The 16,004-nt window shown below is 40.2% G+C and overlaps 1 protein-coding gene across 11 annotated transcripts in view; it reads left to right on the top strand.

Moving 5' to 3' along the window:
• Positions 1-16,004, top strand: part of LIMS1 (LIM zinc finger domain containing 1) — a 149,751-nt gene that overhangs the window by 78,813 nt on the left and 54,934 nt on the right. For 2 of the 11 annotated variants that reach the window (XM_008980239.5, XM_078348911.1), the window contains exon 1: positions 13,944-14,154. The exons of the other annotated variants lie outside the window; for them this stretch is intronic. In XM_008980239.5, the coding sequence (XP_008978487.1) occupies positions 14,048-14,154 (107 nt within the window). In that variant the 5' untranslated portion in view covers positions 13,944-14,047. Of the gene's footprint in view, positions 1-13,943; positions 14,155-16,004 lie in introns of those variants that run through there. 11 annotated transcript variants of the gene reach the window in all.

Below are 16,004 nucleotides of genomic sequence, written 5' to 3'. Positions count from 1 at the left end.
GCGTTCACCAGCAAACTCTGTCACTGAACCGAGGACTTTTTTTGGAGACTGGGTGGGGAGGTGAATTTCAGTTTATGTGGTTGTGTATATACATTAGTAAGAAAAATCACAACTTGTAAGATACTTTTAAAATTTCATTAACACTTTGATGTTTCTATTAAGTTTCTGAACTTAGTTCAACCATGCAAGAAGCATTTCTTAGCTACCTACTGTTTTTCAGGCTTGAAGAGCTCACATTTCAGTGAGGAAGACTACCCAACATATAAACAACACAAGATATGGCAAGTGCAACATAATAGATTTGTCTGCAGTTCAGTAGGATCCCAGAGGAGAGAACAGCTTCCACTGCCTCCCTGGGGGAGCTCTGGAAGGCTCCGTCAAATGAGAATATTGTGAGTCCTATGTGAGGAAAGAGGCTGGAGGTTCATCCACACAGAGAAATGGTAGATCCTGGAAACACAAAAGAGTATGCTGAGTCTGGGGAAGTGGTTGAGGAAGTGGATCACTTGTTAGAAGGGAAAAAGTGATTGGAATGAGGCCAGACAGGCGAATATGCAGTGAAAGGTATGTCTCATGCACCGTGCTGCTGTGGTCTGAACGTGTCTTCCCAAAATTCATATGTTGAATTTCTAACCCCAAAGTGAGGGTATTAAGAGGTGGAGCCTTTGGAGAGATGATTAGGACACAAGAACAGGGCTTTCATGAATAAGATTAGTGCCCTTATAGAGTAGGCCCAAGGGAGCCTGACTGCCCCTTCCTGCATGTGAGGGTGCTATCTATGGGCATGGAGAGCTTAGCTTAAACAGCCAGTTGACAAGGGACACATTGAATCAAGATAAATGACATGGTGGGTGCTACTGCACAATATTGAGCTATTCCCCCTCCAAATGAAGCACAAATAGAACATAATTGAGCACATCAGTTGTCTGGTATCTTTATTACATAAATAGTACATGTGTGCACATATAGAAGTGATTTTTCCACAAGAGTGTATTTTTGTGCATCTAATAGGATTCACTATCGTGTAATTTTTAGGTATTTCTCTCTAACCTGGATATAACCAGAAAAGAGGTATTGATATTGCTAATAAATTTGCCTACTAAAAGTACTAAGTTTTACAAGTGAAATTATTAATACCATGTGTGGAGTTTCTTTTTACTGTATTCTTTTTGCTTATTTACTTCTGGGTCTTAAATTTGGTTCATAGGTCCTCATTTACCTGTTAAGTTAATTGTGCCTGAAACCCAGTCTTTCCCATCTGTTTTTTTCCCATCCATTAGTCTTACAGCTTATATCCCATAACTTCTCATCTTCCTTTGAGTGGGCTCCTAGCATAATGTTTTATGTCTTCTGTTTTATTAAGCATTATTTGGAAATGGATATGATTTTAATATTGATTATGTATTAAGTAAGGGCTCCTTGGGCTTTTGCTATGGGTAACATTCATGTGATATTGATCTCTCGAATTAATGCCCCTTTCTTTCATCCTCTGAAAATTGTGTGCCTGTAACATCTTTAGGAGCCACATGGTGGCAGCCACAGTGCTTTGAAACTTTGTGGACTTACGTAATGAGTGTTTGCTCTGCATCTTCATCTTTCCTTCCTTTAAAATAATGCAGATATTGAAATTAATAAAAGGAACCCCCAAGTACCTGCCACCCACTTCAAGAAATAAAATCTTACAGAGTTGAGGTCTCTTGGTTCACTTTTCTCTTCCAATCATATTCCCTTCTTCCGCTTTTCCTCCACGAGGAAACTCTTTCCTTAATGGAGTTTGGCTCACTTTTGTTCATGTCTTTATCTTTTCATTACACATTTATGTATTCTTAACAGTGCATAGGATTCTTGCTTTCGTTTTAGATTTTACATGGTATATACTGTTTGTGTTACTGTGCAAGTTGCCTTTTTCACTCACAATTTTTAAAGATTTATTTATATAGATATGTGCTTTAATGAATTTTCTTTCATAGCTGTATAGTATTTCATTGAAGACATCACAATGTTAGAAATCTGTTTTCTTGTTGGTAGATCTTGAGAGAAGCAAGGCAGTAGAGTGATCATAGATGGGGCCTCTTGGTCTCTGATGCCCATTCTAGTCCCCATTCTGTTGCCCACCAGTTGTGGGCCCAGTTTCTACTTCCACGAAATAGGGATACCACTCATTTCACAGGGTGTTAGGGGGATCAAATAAAATAGTATGTGAAGCATTAGCACCATGATTATTACTGTCATTACTCTCAATAGAACAAGATGACAGTAATGCAGACTCAGAGCAGGGCTAATTTTGTGCTATATTTTAATTTCCAGTCTAACAGAGGGCACTGTGAAAGAAGAGGGGACACTAGCTTGAAGACAGCTGAGGTGGTGTCTTTCTGAAGACTTCTGTTTTCTCTAAGTAGGTGGGGTTATCTGCTAAGAGTAATAGAAAAAGAGTGTGGGATCAATGATTCCAGAGTACTAATGGTTTGAAGTGTTCTTGTTTGGGGCATGATCTGACTAAATACATACAAAATAATTTCCTGTGTTGGTGTGTGTGCTAATCTTGTTTGGGTTTTTTCTTAGCAACCTGTTTACCTGGCAAAGCATAAAGGCTTCTTTTTCTCCTCTGGAGTCTTCTCTACCCACCTCCATGGCAGGTGTTGCTGCCTGGAGCTGCTTCTACAGCTGGTTGTCTCCAGGCTTGCACAGCTCACCACCCAGAATTATAACCATGTGCAGCTTATCACACGTCATATGAACTCATCAGCCTGGCTCTGACTCTTCAAAAGCTGGCTCTAAACTGCCTGCCTCACTGCAGTCATTGCTCCTACTGCTTCCACAGAATGAGACACCCACTGTTCCCTGGCTCACTTCTCCACCTTCCTATGCCTTTGCACTCTCCTCTCCACCTAGAATATTCTCTCCTCTCCTTTCCTGGTGCCATCCTTTCACATGTAACATATCCCTTAATGTATTTCATATGATCTTAGATGATGTATTTAACCTCTTCAGATGTGACACTTCACATCTCTTATTAGAGGAAGCACCAGAAAACCCAGGAATCCTGACCTGATGCCTTCTGCTGTGCCATCGTGGTATCACACTGTGTTTCAGCTGGGTGGCAGTATATCACATTCTGGCTTCAAGAAAGTTATGCTTGTTTTCATCTCCATGGTTGAACTATTTTTTAACTTAAAAAATATTTTATTATAAAAATGTTCTTGTTTTATTTTCTAAAAATATGACCACTGTGTTGGTTAGGATGATCTCAAACTTCTGGTCTCAAGCAGTCCTTCTGCCTTGGCCTCCCAAAGTGCTGGAATTACAGGCATGAGCCACTGCACCCAGCCTGAAAATTTTCATTCTTATATAAAAATAGAAGAAACAATCTTCTTATACTCAACATCCATACTTAATACTATCTTGCCATATGTGCCTCATATATTCTTTTTTCGTTTCTTTTCTTTGTTAATTAAAAGCAAATCCCAGACATAAGGTCATTTCATTCCATAATACCTCAGAGCTGGTCCCTGAGAAGATGGACATTTTCTTATATATGCTGGTCTCTGAGAAGATAGACATGCTGTTACCGTATCTAACAAATGAGTGATAATTCTTTATCATCATCCAGTATCCCATCCATAATCACGTCCTCACGTGTCTTAAGAGTAGCTTTTTACATTTGTTTTGTTTAAACTAAGATCTAAACAAAGGCGGTAGTTTAATAATACATCGATTGATCTGTCTCTTAAGTCTCTCTTAATCTGCAGGAAAACCCTTCTCTGTTTTTCCTCCTGTCATTGACTTGTTTGTGACACCAGCTCTGTTCTTATGTAGAATTAAAGTTTTGAATTTTTAAAATAAGCCTGATTTTGGGGTAATTTTAGATTTATAGAAAAGTTGCAGAGATCAGGAGCTCAGAGAATCCTCACGTAGCCCTCACCTAGCTTCCCCTCTTGTCAGCACCTTACATTACCTTCATCAGGTCTTTTTTCTGTATCATCCAATCCAGGATACCCTAATGTGTTTAGCCATGGTTGAATTTTTAAATGATTTCTGATTATAAGTTCTCATCTACTGCTGAGAAAAATAGCTATTTTCTGACTAGAAGACAGTACCCTATTAACGGTTTAAAACCAGGCTGAAGACCAGGTTTCAGTTTTTCACTCAATTGCATAATAACTGTATAGTAATTACAGAAAGGCCTGCAGTTTTAATCCTCCAATCCTGGACTGCAAAGAAACCTTTTTTTATTTGGTTTCTTGTCTTTCTAGTCTGTGTTTTTACAGTCCAGGCCTGTTATTCCAGCACTTTGGGAGGCCAAGGCAAAAGGACTGCTTGAGACCAGAAGTTTGAGACCATCGTAACCAACATAGTAGTCATATTTTTAGAAATTAAAATAAGAACATTTTTATAATAAAATATTTTTTAAGTTAAAAAAGTTGTTTAACCATGGGGATGAAAACAAGCATAACTTTCTTGAAGCCAGAATGTGATACACTGCCACCCAGTATTACAGTTTCTGTATCTCATCACCTTTGAAATGGTAATAATGATAGTACTATTTCATTGGATTATTGTAAAAAATAAATTTGGTAAGTGTCTGCAAAGTGCTCATCACAGTTCTAGGCACATAAGAAGCACTCAGTAATCTAGCTCTTCACGAAGGTGCTATTTCCTAAATCATACTGAGCCACGGGGAAGGAACTAGGTCTTCCCCCAAGGCTCATTATGATTTAAAAAACAATGTATAGATATTTTCTTTTACTTGCCTTAGAAACAGTGCATTTGCTTTGGTTCTATATAGAGATCTCATTATGTTTCAAGATATTTCACTTCTATTTTGGGAATTTTTTTTCAGTAGAATGTGTTTCCCTAATACGTTTTGATCACTCAGAAATATTGGCACTAGTCTGGGTATAGTAGCTCAGGCCTGTAATCCCAGCTCTGTGGGAGGCTGGCATGCGGGGATCACTTGAACTCAGGAATTCAAGACCAGCCTGGGCAACATGGCAAAACCCCATCTGTATAAAATATACAGAAGTGAGCTGGTGGTATGAGCCTGTAGTCCCAGCTGCTCATGAGGCTGAGATGGGAGGATTGCTTGAGCCAAGGAGGCAGAGGTTGCAGAAATGTGATCTAAAAAAAAAAAATGTATATATATATATATTTATGTATATGCTAAGAGTGAGTTTTTTTTTCTCTTGAGATCAGGATTGGAGGATTAAAACTATAGGCCTTTCTTTTATTAGTCTCACAGAGTGACTGGTTTGATTTGTGTATTAGAGTAAGAATCACCTTCTTCACCAGCCTTCCTTTGCATGAAGTAGTAGGAGCAAGTGGCTGTTTGACTGGCTTGAGCTCTAAAGTGTGTTTGGGGTATGAAGTGTTCTCAGAGGAACTGAAAATCGGTGTGGTCACACACCATCATTGCCTCCCCATACACCCATGCCCTCCCAAAGTCTGCTGTTTGTGTTGCTTCCAGTGCCTGTTGCTGTACCCTTGGTTTCAGCAGAGTTGCTATGATTTAAAAAAAAAAAAACCTGTTAGAATCTGCCTTCTCCCCCCGCCCCAGAACTCTTGGAAACATTGAATAATTCCATGTACTCTAAAAGAAAATAAAGTAGTTTGGGTAATTTGGATTCAAAGACTCCTAAGGAATCTAGGAATTCAGTTAAATAGAACGTCACTTTCTTTCACTGGCTTTTGCCTCCAAACCTGCAGGAGAAAACCAGCTGAAAAGGAAGAGACACACGTGAGTGGAGACTGCATCTGAGCACCCCACGAGGCTTCTTTCAGAACCCTCAAACCAAGCATTAACAATATTATGTGGACTAGGTCTGGGTCATTTGGAGGCAGAGAAGATGTGGGCCGTCTGAGGTGTCTGGGTGGTTTTTTGTCTTTCCAGTCTGTGTTTCTACAATCCGGGGCTTGTGCTGTGGCTCCTGTTCATGTCATGCACCCAGTTGCCCAGAAGCTTCCGGGGTTAGGTTGTCACTGTTGAGAGGCAATGCTAATTCGACTTGACTTTGTGATGGTCTGTGGGGGAGAATGTTTTAGGCCCTGGCACAGTGCAGCTGAATGACTGAAACGAATGTTTGAGTCAAATAGACTTGGGTTAGATCCACACTCTCTTATTGGTTGTATTGTTTGGTCAAGTTGTTTAACTGCTTTAAGACTCAATTTCCTCATCTGTAAATGGGAGTAATAGTGATGCATACCTCACAGGGTTGAGATGGAGGTTAAATGAGATAGAACACATAATGTGCTGAGTAGGTACTCCAACCTCAGTTGTTAGTAATAATTACATTACATAAATAGTTAAAAGATAGAGCTTTACAATAGTGAGAAGTGAACATTTTTGTGTCCTAACTTTTTTCTTTTGTAAACTTGTAAAAGTCTTTTATTAGAGTCAAAGTAGGTTTAAAACGCTTATCTACCTATGGACAAGATTAAGGTACATGTGGCTCATGCTGTACTTCACCAGGTCTGTTTTGTTGCTATGTTCACAAAAGAATGTGGGGAGAAATGTTAGCAGTGTTGGTGCTTCCCGCTTCCCTCCCTGGCCCTCTGTGTCCAGTCTGCCCTTCTCCCCTTCCTTCCTACACATCTCTTTTGTCACCACTTGGGCTAGCTCAAGCTGCTGTCTGTTTCCTGGGCTGCCATGACAGCTCTGCTGGTCCTCATCCTGGGGCCCCTGCTGTCTCAGAGAGAGGGGTCCTCACAAACAGATGATATCTTGTCAGTATCCTGCTTAAGACACGGGCTGCCCCTGGCTCTCAGCGTGAAGAACACCAGGCCCTTCGAAACATGCCACCACCCGTATCTTTTGTCTCATTTCACCTCCCAGACCTCCCCTCCGCCACAGGGTCAGACCCTTTCGCTTTCGAGCCTGGTTTCTAGGATCAGATCCAGTGTTTCTGCCTCAGGAAGATTGCCCCTGCTGTCCTGCTACCCTCCTCAATGTCAGCATCCACTCTACACGCTACCTTCTACTATTTGACATGTTTCAAATTACAGGTTCATTTGTGTGGTTATGTGGTTGATACCAGTGTCTCCTATTAGACTGCCTGCTCCATGAGGCCACTGAGTCTCTGGTGCTAAGAGCAGACCCCAGCCCAGGTTAGATGCTCACTAAAGGAGTGTGAGGGCAAACCGGGCACCCTTCTGTGCTGTCTCTTATACTTGGCTGATGACAGACCCTCCCCCATGTGACTTTTGCTTTTTTTTCATCTACTTTAAACCTATGGTCCCAGTTTAGAAGGCCCATGCCTCTGCCAGTCTCATCCCCTTGACAGGTCCTCACCATGCTCAAGCATCTCCTTCATGTGAACTGCCCTACACTTTCTCTCTCACCACCCAGACACTGCCTAGGCTTCCAGTCCCTGCCAACCAGAGATGTCTTGGTAGACGCTCTTCCAGATGCTACAGAGGGTGTGGAACATACATGATATATACATATGTGATCTTTTCAGGTGAAATGGAATCTCGTAGCTTGCATCCTATGGTCTTTTTTTCACTCAGTGGTATATCGTGAACACATGTTTTTATGCCTAATACATGTTTACATTATTTTCAGTTGCTATCGATCACTCTGGCATAGTAACACTATATAGGAAATAAAAGATTTTGAAAAACTTTTGTCTTTAGGGCTGGTATCCTTAAATTTCAAAATTCTATTTGTATCATTGAATCAAACTTTTATATCTGAGTTAGGAAAAACTAACAATAAATAAAGAGATAACACAGATATCAGAAATGTGGCCACACAGTTTGTTGTGTGTTCTTGCCTTTAACATTAAAATTCACACAAAACCTGGGGAGTATTTTGATAACCTGAGATTTTGAAGTGAAAGTTGATGTGTTGACAGTATTGGCTATAGTTGTGAACCTATACTGGGGTGAGGCAGGAATTGTGGTTTATTTTTGAAGACACACCCCTTGAATTCCAGGCCAGGGAGAAGAACTGTTTTTGTTCTTTCTGGTCCTCAGAATATCGGAACTACTAGCTTGCAAGTAACTTACATTTCTCCTCTCACACAGAAGTATTTTACCTATTGGATTTTTTTTTGTAATGAAGGTTTAGTTTAGAAATGTGCTAAGGAGTCATAGATACACTAGAAAGTATATAATTGGTGGACAGGTAGAATGGGTAGAAACAATATCTAAAAAGTAATTTCAATCCATATATGTATATATCTTGTTTTAAATCAAATTATGGGAAAATCTGGATTTGTGGAAAAGCTCTCCTTTGTAAAGATTACCACTAGAATTCCTTTTAAAAATAAGCTCATTTAAAGAAAGGAAAATTATTCTGTGTGCTAAAGCTTAGCTTTATATATGGTTTTCCAGAAGCAAATTTACTACATTGAGTGAGGTCCCCCTAATTTGCCCTCAGGAAGGAAAAGTGCAGTCCCACTGCTAGCTTCTATCTGTGTTCCTTCGCTGAAAGGTCAGCACTTTATTGAGGAGGACCCTCTGTTTTCTTTGGGCAGGGTTGGGGTTATAGTGGGGCTAGGGTGATTAGCATGCTTTTTCGTGGTCCTGTATGTACTCTAGAGCTCTTACCCTCAAGCAGTTTTGTGACCAAAGAGAAGGTGGACATGGAGAAGGATCAGGGGAGCCCAGAGGCTGCTCAGGGTCCTCCTCCACACCCTGAGGGTCTTTTTTTCACTCAGTGGTATATCGTGAACACATGTTTTTATGCCTAATACATGTTTACATTATTTTCAGTTGCTATCGATCACTCTGGCATAGTAACACTATATAGGAAATATTCTATATATAGAAATTCAGGAATGAGATTTCTGACTAAAACAATGATGAAGGAGAAAAGCATGCTCCAGTCAGGGAGTCATGTTACACAGGTTCTATCTGGAAGCCAAGTAATGTTAGCCTGCAGAGAAGACCATGGAGGTCACCTAACTCAGCTACTTCTGTTGCAAATGAAACAATGGAGGACTGTGACAGTGAAATGACTTCCTATGTACTTATAAGGCAGTCACGGCAAGGAAGTTTCCAAACATGAACCTGTCAGCTAAATGTCTACTGTTCCCCTTTTGTACCCTTCCCCTAACCTACCTTGGACTTTCCCGTGGCCCCTTAAAAATGTGGGATTGGGCAGGTTACTTAGAATTTCATTTTAAATTATTTGGAAATATACCCAGAAATTTTGCCATATGGCATCAGTAGCTTTTGAGAACATTTGTTATTGCTCTGTATTGAAGACTGTTGATGGCTCCATGTTGCTGGTTGTGGGAGAGGCGGCTGTAATCGCATTGGTCTTTTTTTTTTTTTTTTTTTATACAGGCGCCTTAATCTGTCATGCAGGCTGGAGTGCAGTGGTATAATCATAGCTCACTGTAGTCTTGACCTCCCAGGCTCAAGTGATCATGATCTTTCCATCTCAGCCTCCCTAGTAGTTAGGACTACAGGCACTTGCCGCCATGCCCAGCTAATTTGGTATTTGTAAATATGAGGTCTCACTATGTTGCCCAAGCTGGTCTCAAACTCCTGGGCTCAAGCTCTCTGCTTGCCTTGACCTCCCACATTGCTGGGATTCCAGGTCTAAGCCGCTGCACTGGCCTCACATGAACTTTAATGACAGCTCAGCCTATCCACTCAGATGTGTCAGAGGTCCAGGAAGCCTGATTAAGGAGAAAGTTCAGAGGGGCTTGTAGACAGTTGCAGTATTATCTGCTTGTGAGTGAGACCATTGTTTGGTGATTTTTTTCCATACAGTGGACAGTTTTTATAGACAGTTGCTTCTGCCTTCTCATACTCTCTGCTCCAGTTAGCTTGACCTTGAGCCTATTCACAATGGTACATCATTGAACCCTTTTCTGCAGTAGATAAATAGCACTGTTCTTCCTTCAAATTCATAGGCTAGAGTACTCGTGAGAGGCCTCAGTTAGGTAGACAGCTTGACTGGCAAATAAATGTTTACCAGATGAATGTGTGTTAGACATAGTATGGATGGATATTCTTGCTTTATTAGATAAAATTTCGGTTTCCCTGTAAGTGATTATGACATAAAACATAAACTAAAAATTACTTATTTCCATCAAGTTCAAAGATAGCTGTAAAACATAAAATTCTTCTTTTATGTCACACAAGGAAATTAATGGCCTGGAAATGTACAGCTGCTCAACCAGTTTACAGGCCATTAGTACCTAGTGTACTGGTAGTGGGCCCCAGTTAGCCATGGAAACCAGCTTGTAGCTCTTTTAACTTTGTATAGGAGAAGTAATTGATGATTCAGTTACATTACTGATCATATTTAGCAGCTTGATGTTTAATTAGGTTTCATTACTCTCTTATATCTGAAGGGGTTAATTGCAACAAGATGCTAAAAGCTTGACTATGACAAGTTTAGGCAAAAATCTAGGCTAATTTTTTATTCTTATCACAAATAGAAAGTGTTTATACTTGTGGAAGGTACTATTCAACTCCACAAATATGAAAGCTTCAGAGTTTTAGTCTCACCAAGAAAGTAAATTTTTCCAAAACTGTAGAACAACTGTGTCTATTAAAATCTCATTTTGGCAATGTTGGGTGTTACATATAGAAATGAAAAAGCTTCAAAACTCTGGAGATCTCTTAAATATAACACTGTAAAATGATTAGGCTCTCAAAATTAATTGGTTGAACAACTAAAGCATAGAGCTTGTTTAACAGATGTAACTGTCTGCCATGTCCCTGGCCCTACAGTTGTAGCAGTATGTTAGATATGGGGTCTAGAAAGGTTTCTTGGAAGAGATGATCCTTGCAGTGAGTCCTAGTGGGATGATCAGGAGCTAGTCCTGCCAGTGAGCCTTATTCCAGTCTTACCAAGCTGTATGTGCAAAGGCTAGAGAGTGAGAGGAAGCACATTCTGTCCTGGGAACTCCTGGGGACCAGTCCTCTCAGTTGGGATGGGGGCGTGGGATATGCTGGAGTCAGTACAGATTCAAGGAGAACCCAACACTTTGGGAAAAAGGACAAAAAGTTGTAATTAGGTTCAAAGACCAGACCAATTGTTAAGGCAAATGTCTCATTCTCAGTTTTTGTGAATTCTTCCTTAACAACCACTGGGCACATGGGGAAAAGCCCAAGTTTTATGAGGTAGGAAGTTCCCCATCATTGCAAGTGTCCATAAAGAGACAAAATCCCAAGTGTAGATATTGTATAGGGATAAGGCCATGGGAAAAATGACAGTGGGGGAATTCTACATTGAATGAGAGGCTGGACTGGCCTTCAAAGATTATTAAGAGTGCTAAAATGAAAAATATCTCTATATGGAAACCCACAGAAAATGCACTTATACTGGCCTCCCTCTGTACTGTCAAAATCATGCTACGACAGTATTTGAAATTTAAAAACCTTTATATAGGCCTGATCTGAGAATTCTGGCATAAGTAATAATTCCATTTCCATGGGAAAGTACGACTGAAAGGAAAAATAGATGGGAACTCCTCCTCCCTCTCTTTGTCAACCTGTTGTGTGCGCCGGGTGTCCGTCCGTCTGCCCCTCTTCCTTGTGCTGATGTGCTGCTGTCTGAAGGGTGCTGGGGAGGGAGTGCAGTCCTCGCTCTCAACCTTCAGTTAAAAGATCCTGGTTGAAAGGGCCTTCCCCAAAGACCCAGAATTTAATTTTACTCAGTGTGGCAGTTTCATCAAAACCTAAGTGTTGATTTGCTGAAGTTCCTGTTTGTCATACAGCCATTTTAAAAGTCAGAGGGCAAGAATTGTTTCAGCTTGTTTAATGGCTTGGTAACTGTTCCCCCACCCCAGCCTGCCACCCCCTCCCCTGCACATCCTTTTAACAGTACTCTCATCAAATGCAGGATTCATCCTACACAGTTAGGTGTTTCCTGTCTGCTTAACCTTTAGTAGTCACCAAGTTCTTTTTCCTTGTCACAAGCTGCATCAATTTTTTTAAATAAAGCAGTTATTTACATTTTCTTTGGAGACAGGTCATATTTCACGTTAGGATTTCTGTATTTGCAATGAATATACAATTGATTTGTATTTTATTCATTAGGCATCTATTCTATGTTGATGGTAAGAGGAAAACAATTAAGGAAGATTAGTGGTTGTTTCTGTTCATTTTTTTTCTTAACCTGTCTTGATTTACAAGAAACAAAGGCGGGGTACAGTGGCTCGTGCCTGTAATCCCAGCACTTTGGGAGGCTGAGGCGGGAGGTGGGTGGATCACTTGAGGCCAGGAAGTTCCAGACCAGCCTAGCCAACATGGCAAAATCCCATCTCTATGAAAAATACAAAAATCAGCCGGGCGTGGTGGCTTGAGCCTGTAATCCCAGCTACTGGGGAGGCTGAGGCACAAGAATCCCTTGAACCCAGGAGGCGGAGGTTGCAGTGAGCCATGATTGCGCCCTGCACTCCAGCCTGGGTAACAGAGAAAGACTCTGTCTCAAAAAAAAAAAAAAAAAAAGACAGAATTGGATACTTTAGGAGTTCTAATTTTATATGTTTCTATTACTGTAAACTAAATTGTTTGGTATTTAAATCTTCTAAATTCTATTTGTTTTTGAGTGGCAGTATATTCACAGTTTAGAAGGTGTAGATTGGTATGTAATGGAAATGCTTCCTTCTGCTCCTGTTCCCCAGGTCCCTCAGAAGCAGCCAGTGTTACCGGTTTTTTGTGTACCATTCCAGAGACAGATACAACTGTCAACTGATTTTTAAAACATGTTTCATCATTTGTTAAATCTAGTGTAGTGACAAAAACTGTAAATTTTTTTCCCTGCATCTTTAAAAACGTGCTGTGTTTGAATGGCAATTATGAAAAGTCATTTGTTTTCCCTTGGGCCATGGATCTAGGATAACGAATGGTAGCCCTCAGGGGAACTAGCCTATGTCCTGAATGAAGGAATGTAGACTTCTCTTTCCTGTGGGTTGCCTTAATTTTTTGTATCTGTAATACAGATTCTGTCAGAGATGGGACTATATTAACTAATTCTTGGTGTAAAAAAAAGTATCAGACCCATTTCTCTGTGCTCTTGTTGAGAAGATTCTAAAAGGAAAAGAGGCTTGTATAAATTGCCCAGGGAGAAATTCCTGGAACCATGCAGTTAAACACTGGCTAAGAGTTTGCCGGGAGGTGGCCTGTATTTGTGGTGTGGTCCTATGTTCTCAGTGAGACTGGAGTGGATTGGAGGGCCATGCTGCGCCTGCTGTTGGGTAGTGTCACTTGGAGCTAGATGACAAAGGACTTACCCCATATTTTTTGTCCACATCCCCATACCCAAAACCTTCTTAGTCAAATGTACAGGTAAACACAGGGTACTAGGACCCATTCCACCGTAAAGTCAACAACATTCTGTCAGCCAAGGTGGCCTGCCCTACTAGAGGGCATTATTCACAGCCAGTAATTACAGATTTGCAACATCTCTGAATGGGGGTTGATAGAAGAAACCACCTTCCTTTCAGTTATGAAATTTTTAGTAATATTTAATGAGGGGTGGTTGGACCAAAGACACTTCCTTCCCTTGGGAAGAGGATTTAGAGTAGAGTAGTAAGGGGGAGGAATCTAACTGCTTCCCTTTAGAATTCTGCCCCTCTTGTCCTTTTTAAGGAAAATATCCCTAGGGAACCATTATAACCAGGTGCTTCTTTAAACTGACAGCTGGATACTGAATACTTAATACTATGAAGTATTAATGGATTTCTTGGCAAATAAAACAGCTGGACCCTTCTTTACCAACTACCTTACTGGAGCTTTTTAGCCCAATTTTAGTTCAGAATGATCCTGGAAAGGTTTATAAAGGAATTGGTGTATTATTCATAACAATTAAATTTTCGTTATTAGTAAACAAGTAACCTTGGTCACCTACTCCCCCTCCCCAAGGTGCGAGGCCCAGCGATAAGGCAGGTTGTGCCTTGCTGAGGAGGGTGTGTACCAGTGAGAAACAGGAAGCTGTGCTTCAGCAGCCTGGCCTGCCTGGAGGTTTCTAAGTCTGAGTCAGGTGTGCTGAGGTCCCTCGGCAAGGGACACTGTTTTCCCCTGGCAGCCACACTGCTGAGCATAAATGCTTTAAAGTGTCAGCAATTGATGTGTGGAGAGAAGTATGACTGCATTACAGCTTAAAGAGCTTTCACAGTCAGGTCTCTACAGGAGAAGACGAGATCGTCCCGATAGTTTGAGAGTAAATGGATTACCGGAGGAAGAGCTAAGGTGAGTGCAAAGTCATGGTTGGCTAAAGGTCAAGGCATCTCGTAAGTGCAGCAGGGATTCGTGCCTAAGTGGATGCAGCCTTGGGAAGTACTCATTGAAAGTAACCTCCCAGTCTGTGATTAAAGACTGAACACAGCATCAAGATTGTGCTGATTGGAACTGCAAAATTAGGACACTTTTGCCCATTTCGTCACAAATCCTTTGTTTTACCTCTTCTCCAAACCTACAATGTTGTTATGTCTTTGAAATTTATATAATCATCAGAGTAACATTTTAAATTGAAAATAATTGATATTTCCCCTTATTTTAAAGATAATTTTCTTTGGCTGATTGGAACATGTTTTTGTTAGCGTTTTGGTGAAGAGGGGTAGTTTGTGGTGGCTTGGGTTTGGGGCGGGGTGTCATGGGGATTGTTATTGAAATGGTGTAACGAAGGAATGCAGTGGAACTATTTAATGTAGCCTAGGAAGGAAGGATATCAAAAATGTGAAAACCATTTTAACTAAAAAGATTAGAGTTCTTAACTTTTAAAGTAAATTTACCTAAAACAACTCTATTTTAGTTTTATGTTGTAACTACTGAAAGTTTCTTTCAGATTTGAGGTTCTGAAAGTCCCTACATTAAGTCTGTGTGTTAAAATACTGCGTTAACTGAAGGGTTTAGATTTTCTCTATTCCTGAGATGTTCCTGTTTTATTGCTGACAGAAGGCTGCAGTAAAGAGGGACTTCCTTCTTTAAAATTGCATTTGCTTTTTAGTACTTTAATTTGTTTTGGAGGTCGTGATTTAAGTGTATAAATATTCTGATTAGATGGCGGGAAGGTTATCTATACTTTGTGTACTTAAAGTTCTTTTTCCTACTAACTCACTTCCAGAGTTGATTTTAAATTCTCTATTTAAATATAACAGTTTCAAATTGACAAGCTTAAAACTTCTCTATTAAATTTGTATTTGCCATAGACAGCTATTCTACAGGAACTGTAATTTGCTAAAGAAACATTTACTTTAAAATCATTGACTCACTAATTTTTGAAAAGGTTGCTTTAAAGGACTATTATTGACACTAACATTATTATAATTTATTGTCTACTATATCAGGTGTCCCTTAGCTACATTTACTGTATTAAATTTGAATTGATTGGATTAAATAATTAAAAAGTCTGAGTTTAAGTCGTTATGAATTTTGTATGTGAGGTTAGTGAAAATATTGAGTCCTGTATTGCTAACCAGATAAGACAATTGGAAGTGACCTCCAAAACAACATTTATTGGAAGATTCCAGTCCACAATGGATCCAAGAATGAAGTTACCAAAAACAGTTTTAATTTCAGATTTCGAGGTTTGGAGGAATTTCCTTTTTTTAAAAGAAATTAAGTTCTACAAAATAACATTTTAAACCAACCCTTTCTTTATTTTCAGACAATAGCCAAAGTACCTATGAATAAAATAATGTATATGTCATTTGCTTAGAATTTAATTAAAAGAGGAAGAGTACTTTTTTTTTTTTTTTTTTTTTTTGAGACGGAGTTTCGCTCTCGCTCTTGTTACCCAGGCTGGAGTGCAATGACGCGATCTCGGTTCACCGCAACCTCTGCCTCCTGGGTTCAGGCAATTCTCCTGCCTCAGCCTCCTGAGTAGCTGGGATTACAGGCACGCGCCACCATGCCCGGCTAATTTTTTGTATTTTTAGTAGTGACGGGGTTTCACCATGTTGACCAGGATGGTCTCGATCTCTTGACCTCGTGATCCACCCGCCTCGGCCTCCCAAAGTGCTGGGATTACAGGCTTGAGCCACTGCGCCCGGCTGAATACTTCTTAAGTATTGCTTGTTCTAGTTGATTAAAGAGAAATA

The sequence above is a fragment of the Callithrix jacchus genome, chromosome 14, assembly GCF_049354715.1.
Source record: "Callithrix jacchus isolate 240 chromosome 14, calJac240_pri, whole genome shotgun sequence".
NCBI classification, from domain to species: domain Eukaryota; kingdom Metazoa; phylum Chordata; class Mammalia; order Primates; family Cebidae; genus Callithrix; species Callithrix jacchus.
The sequence above is the reverse complement of the archived record's forward strand: the minus strand, read 5'-3'. Positions and strand labels throughout refer to the sequence as shown.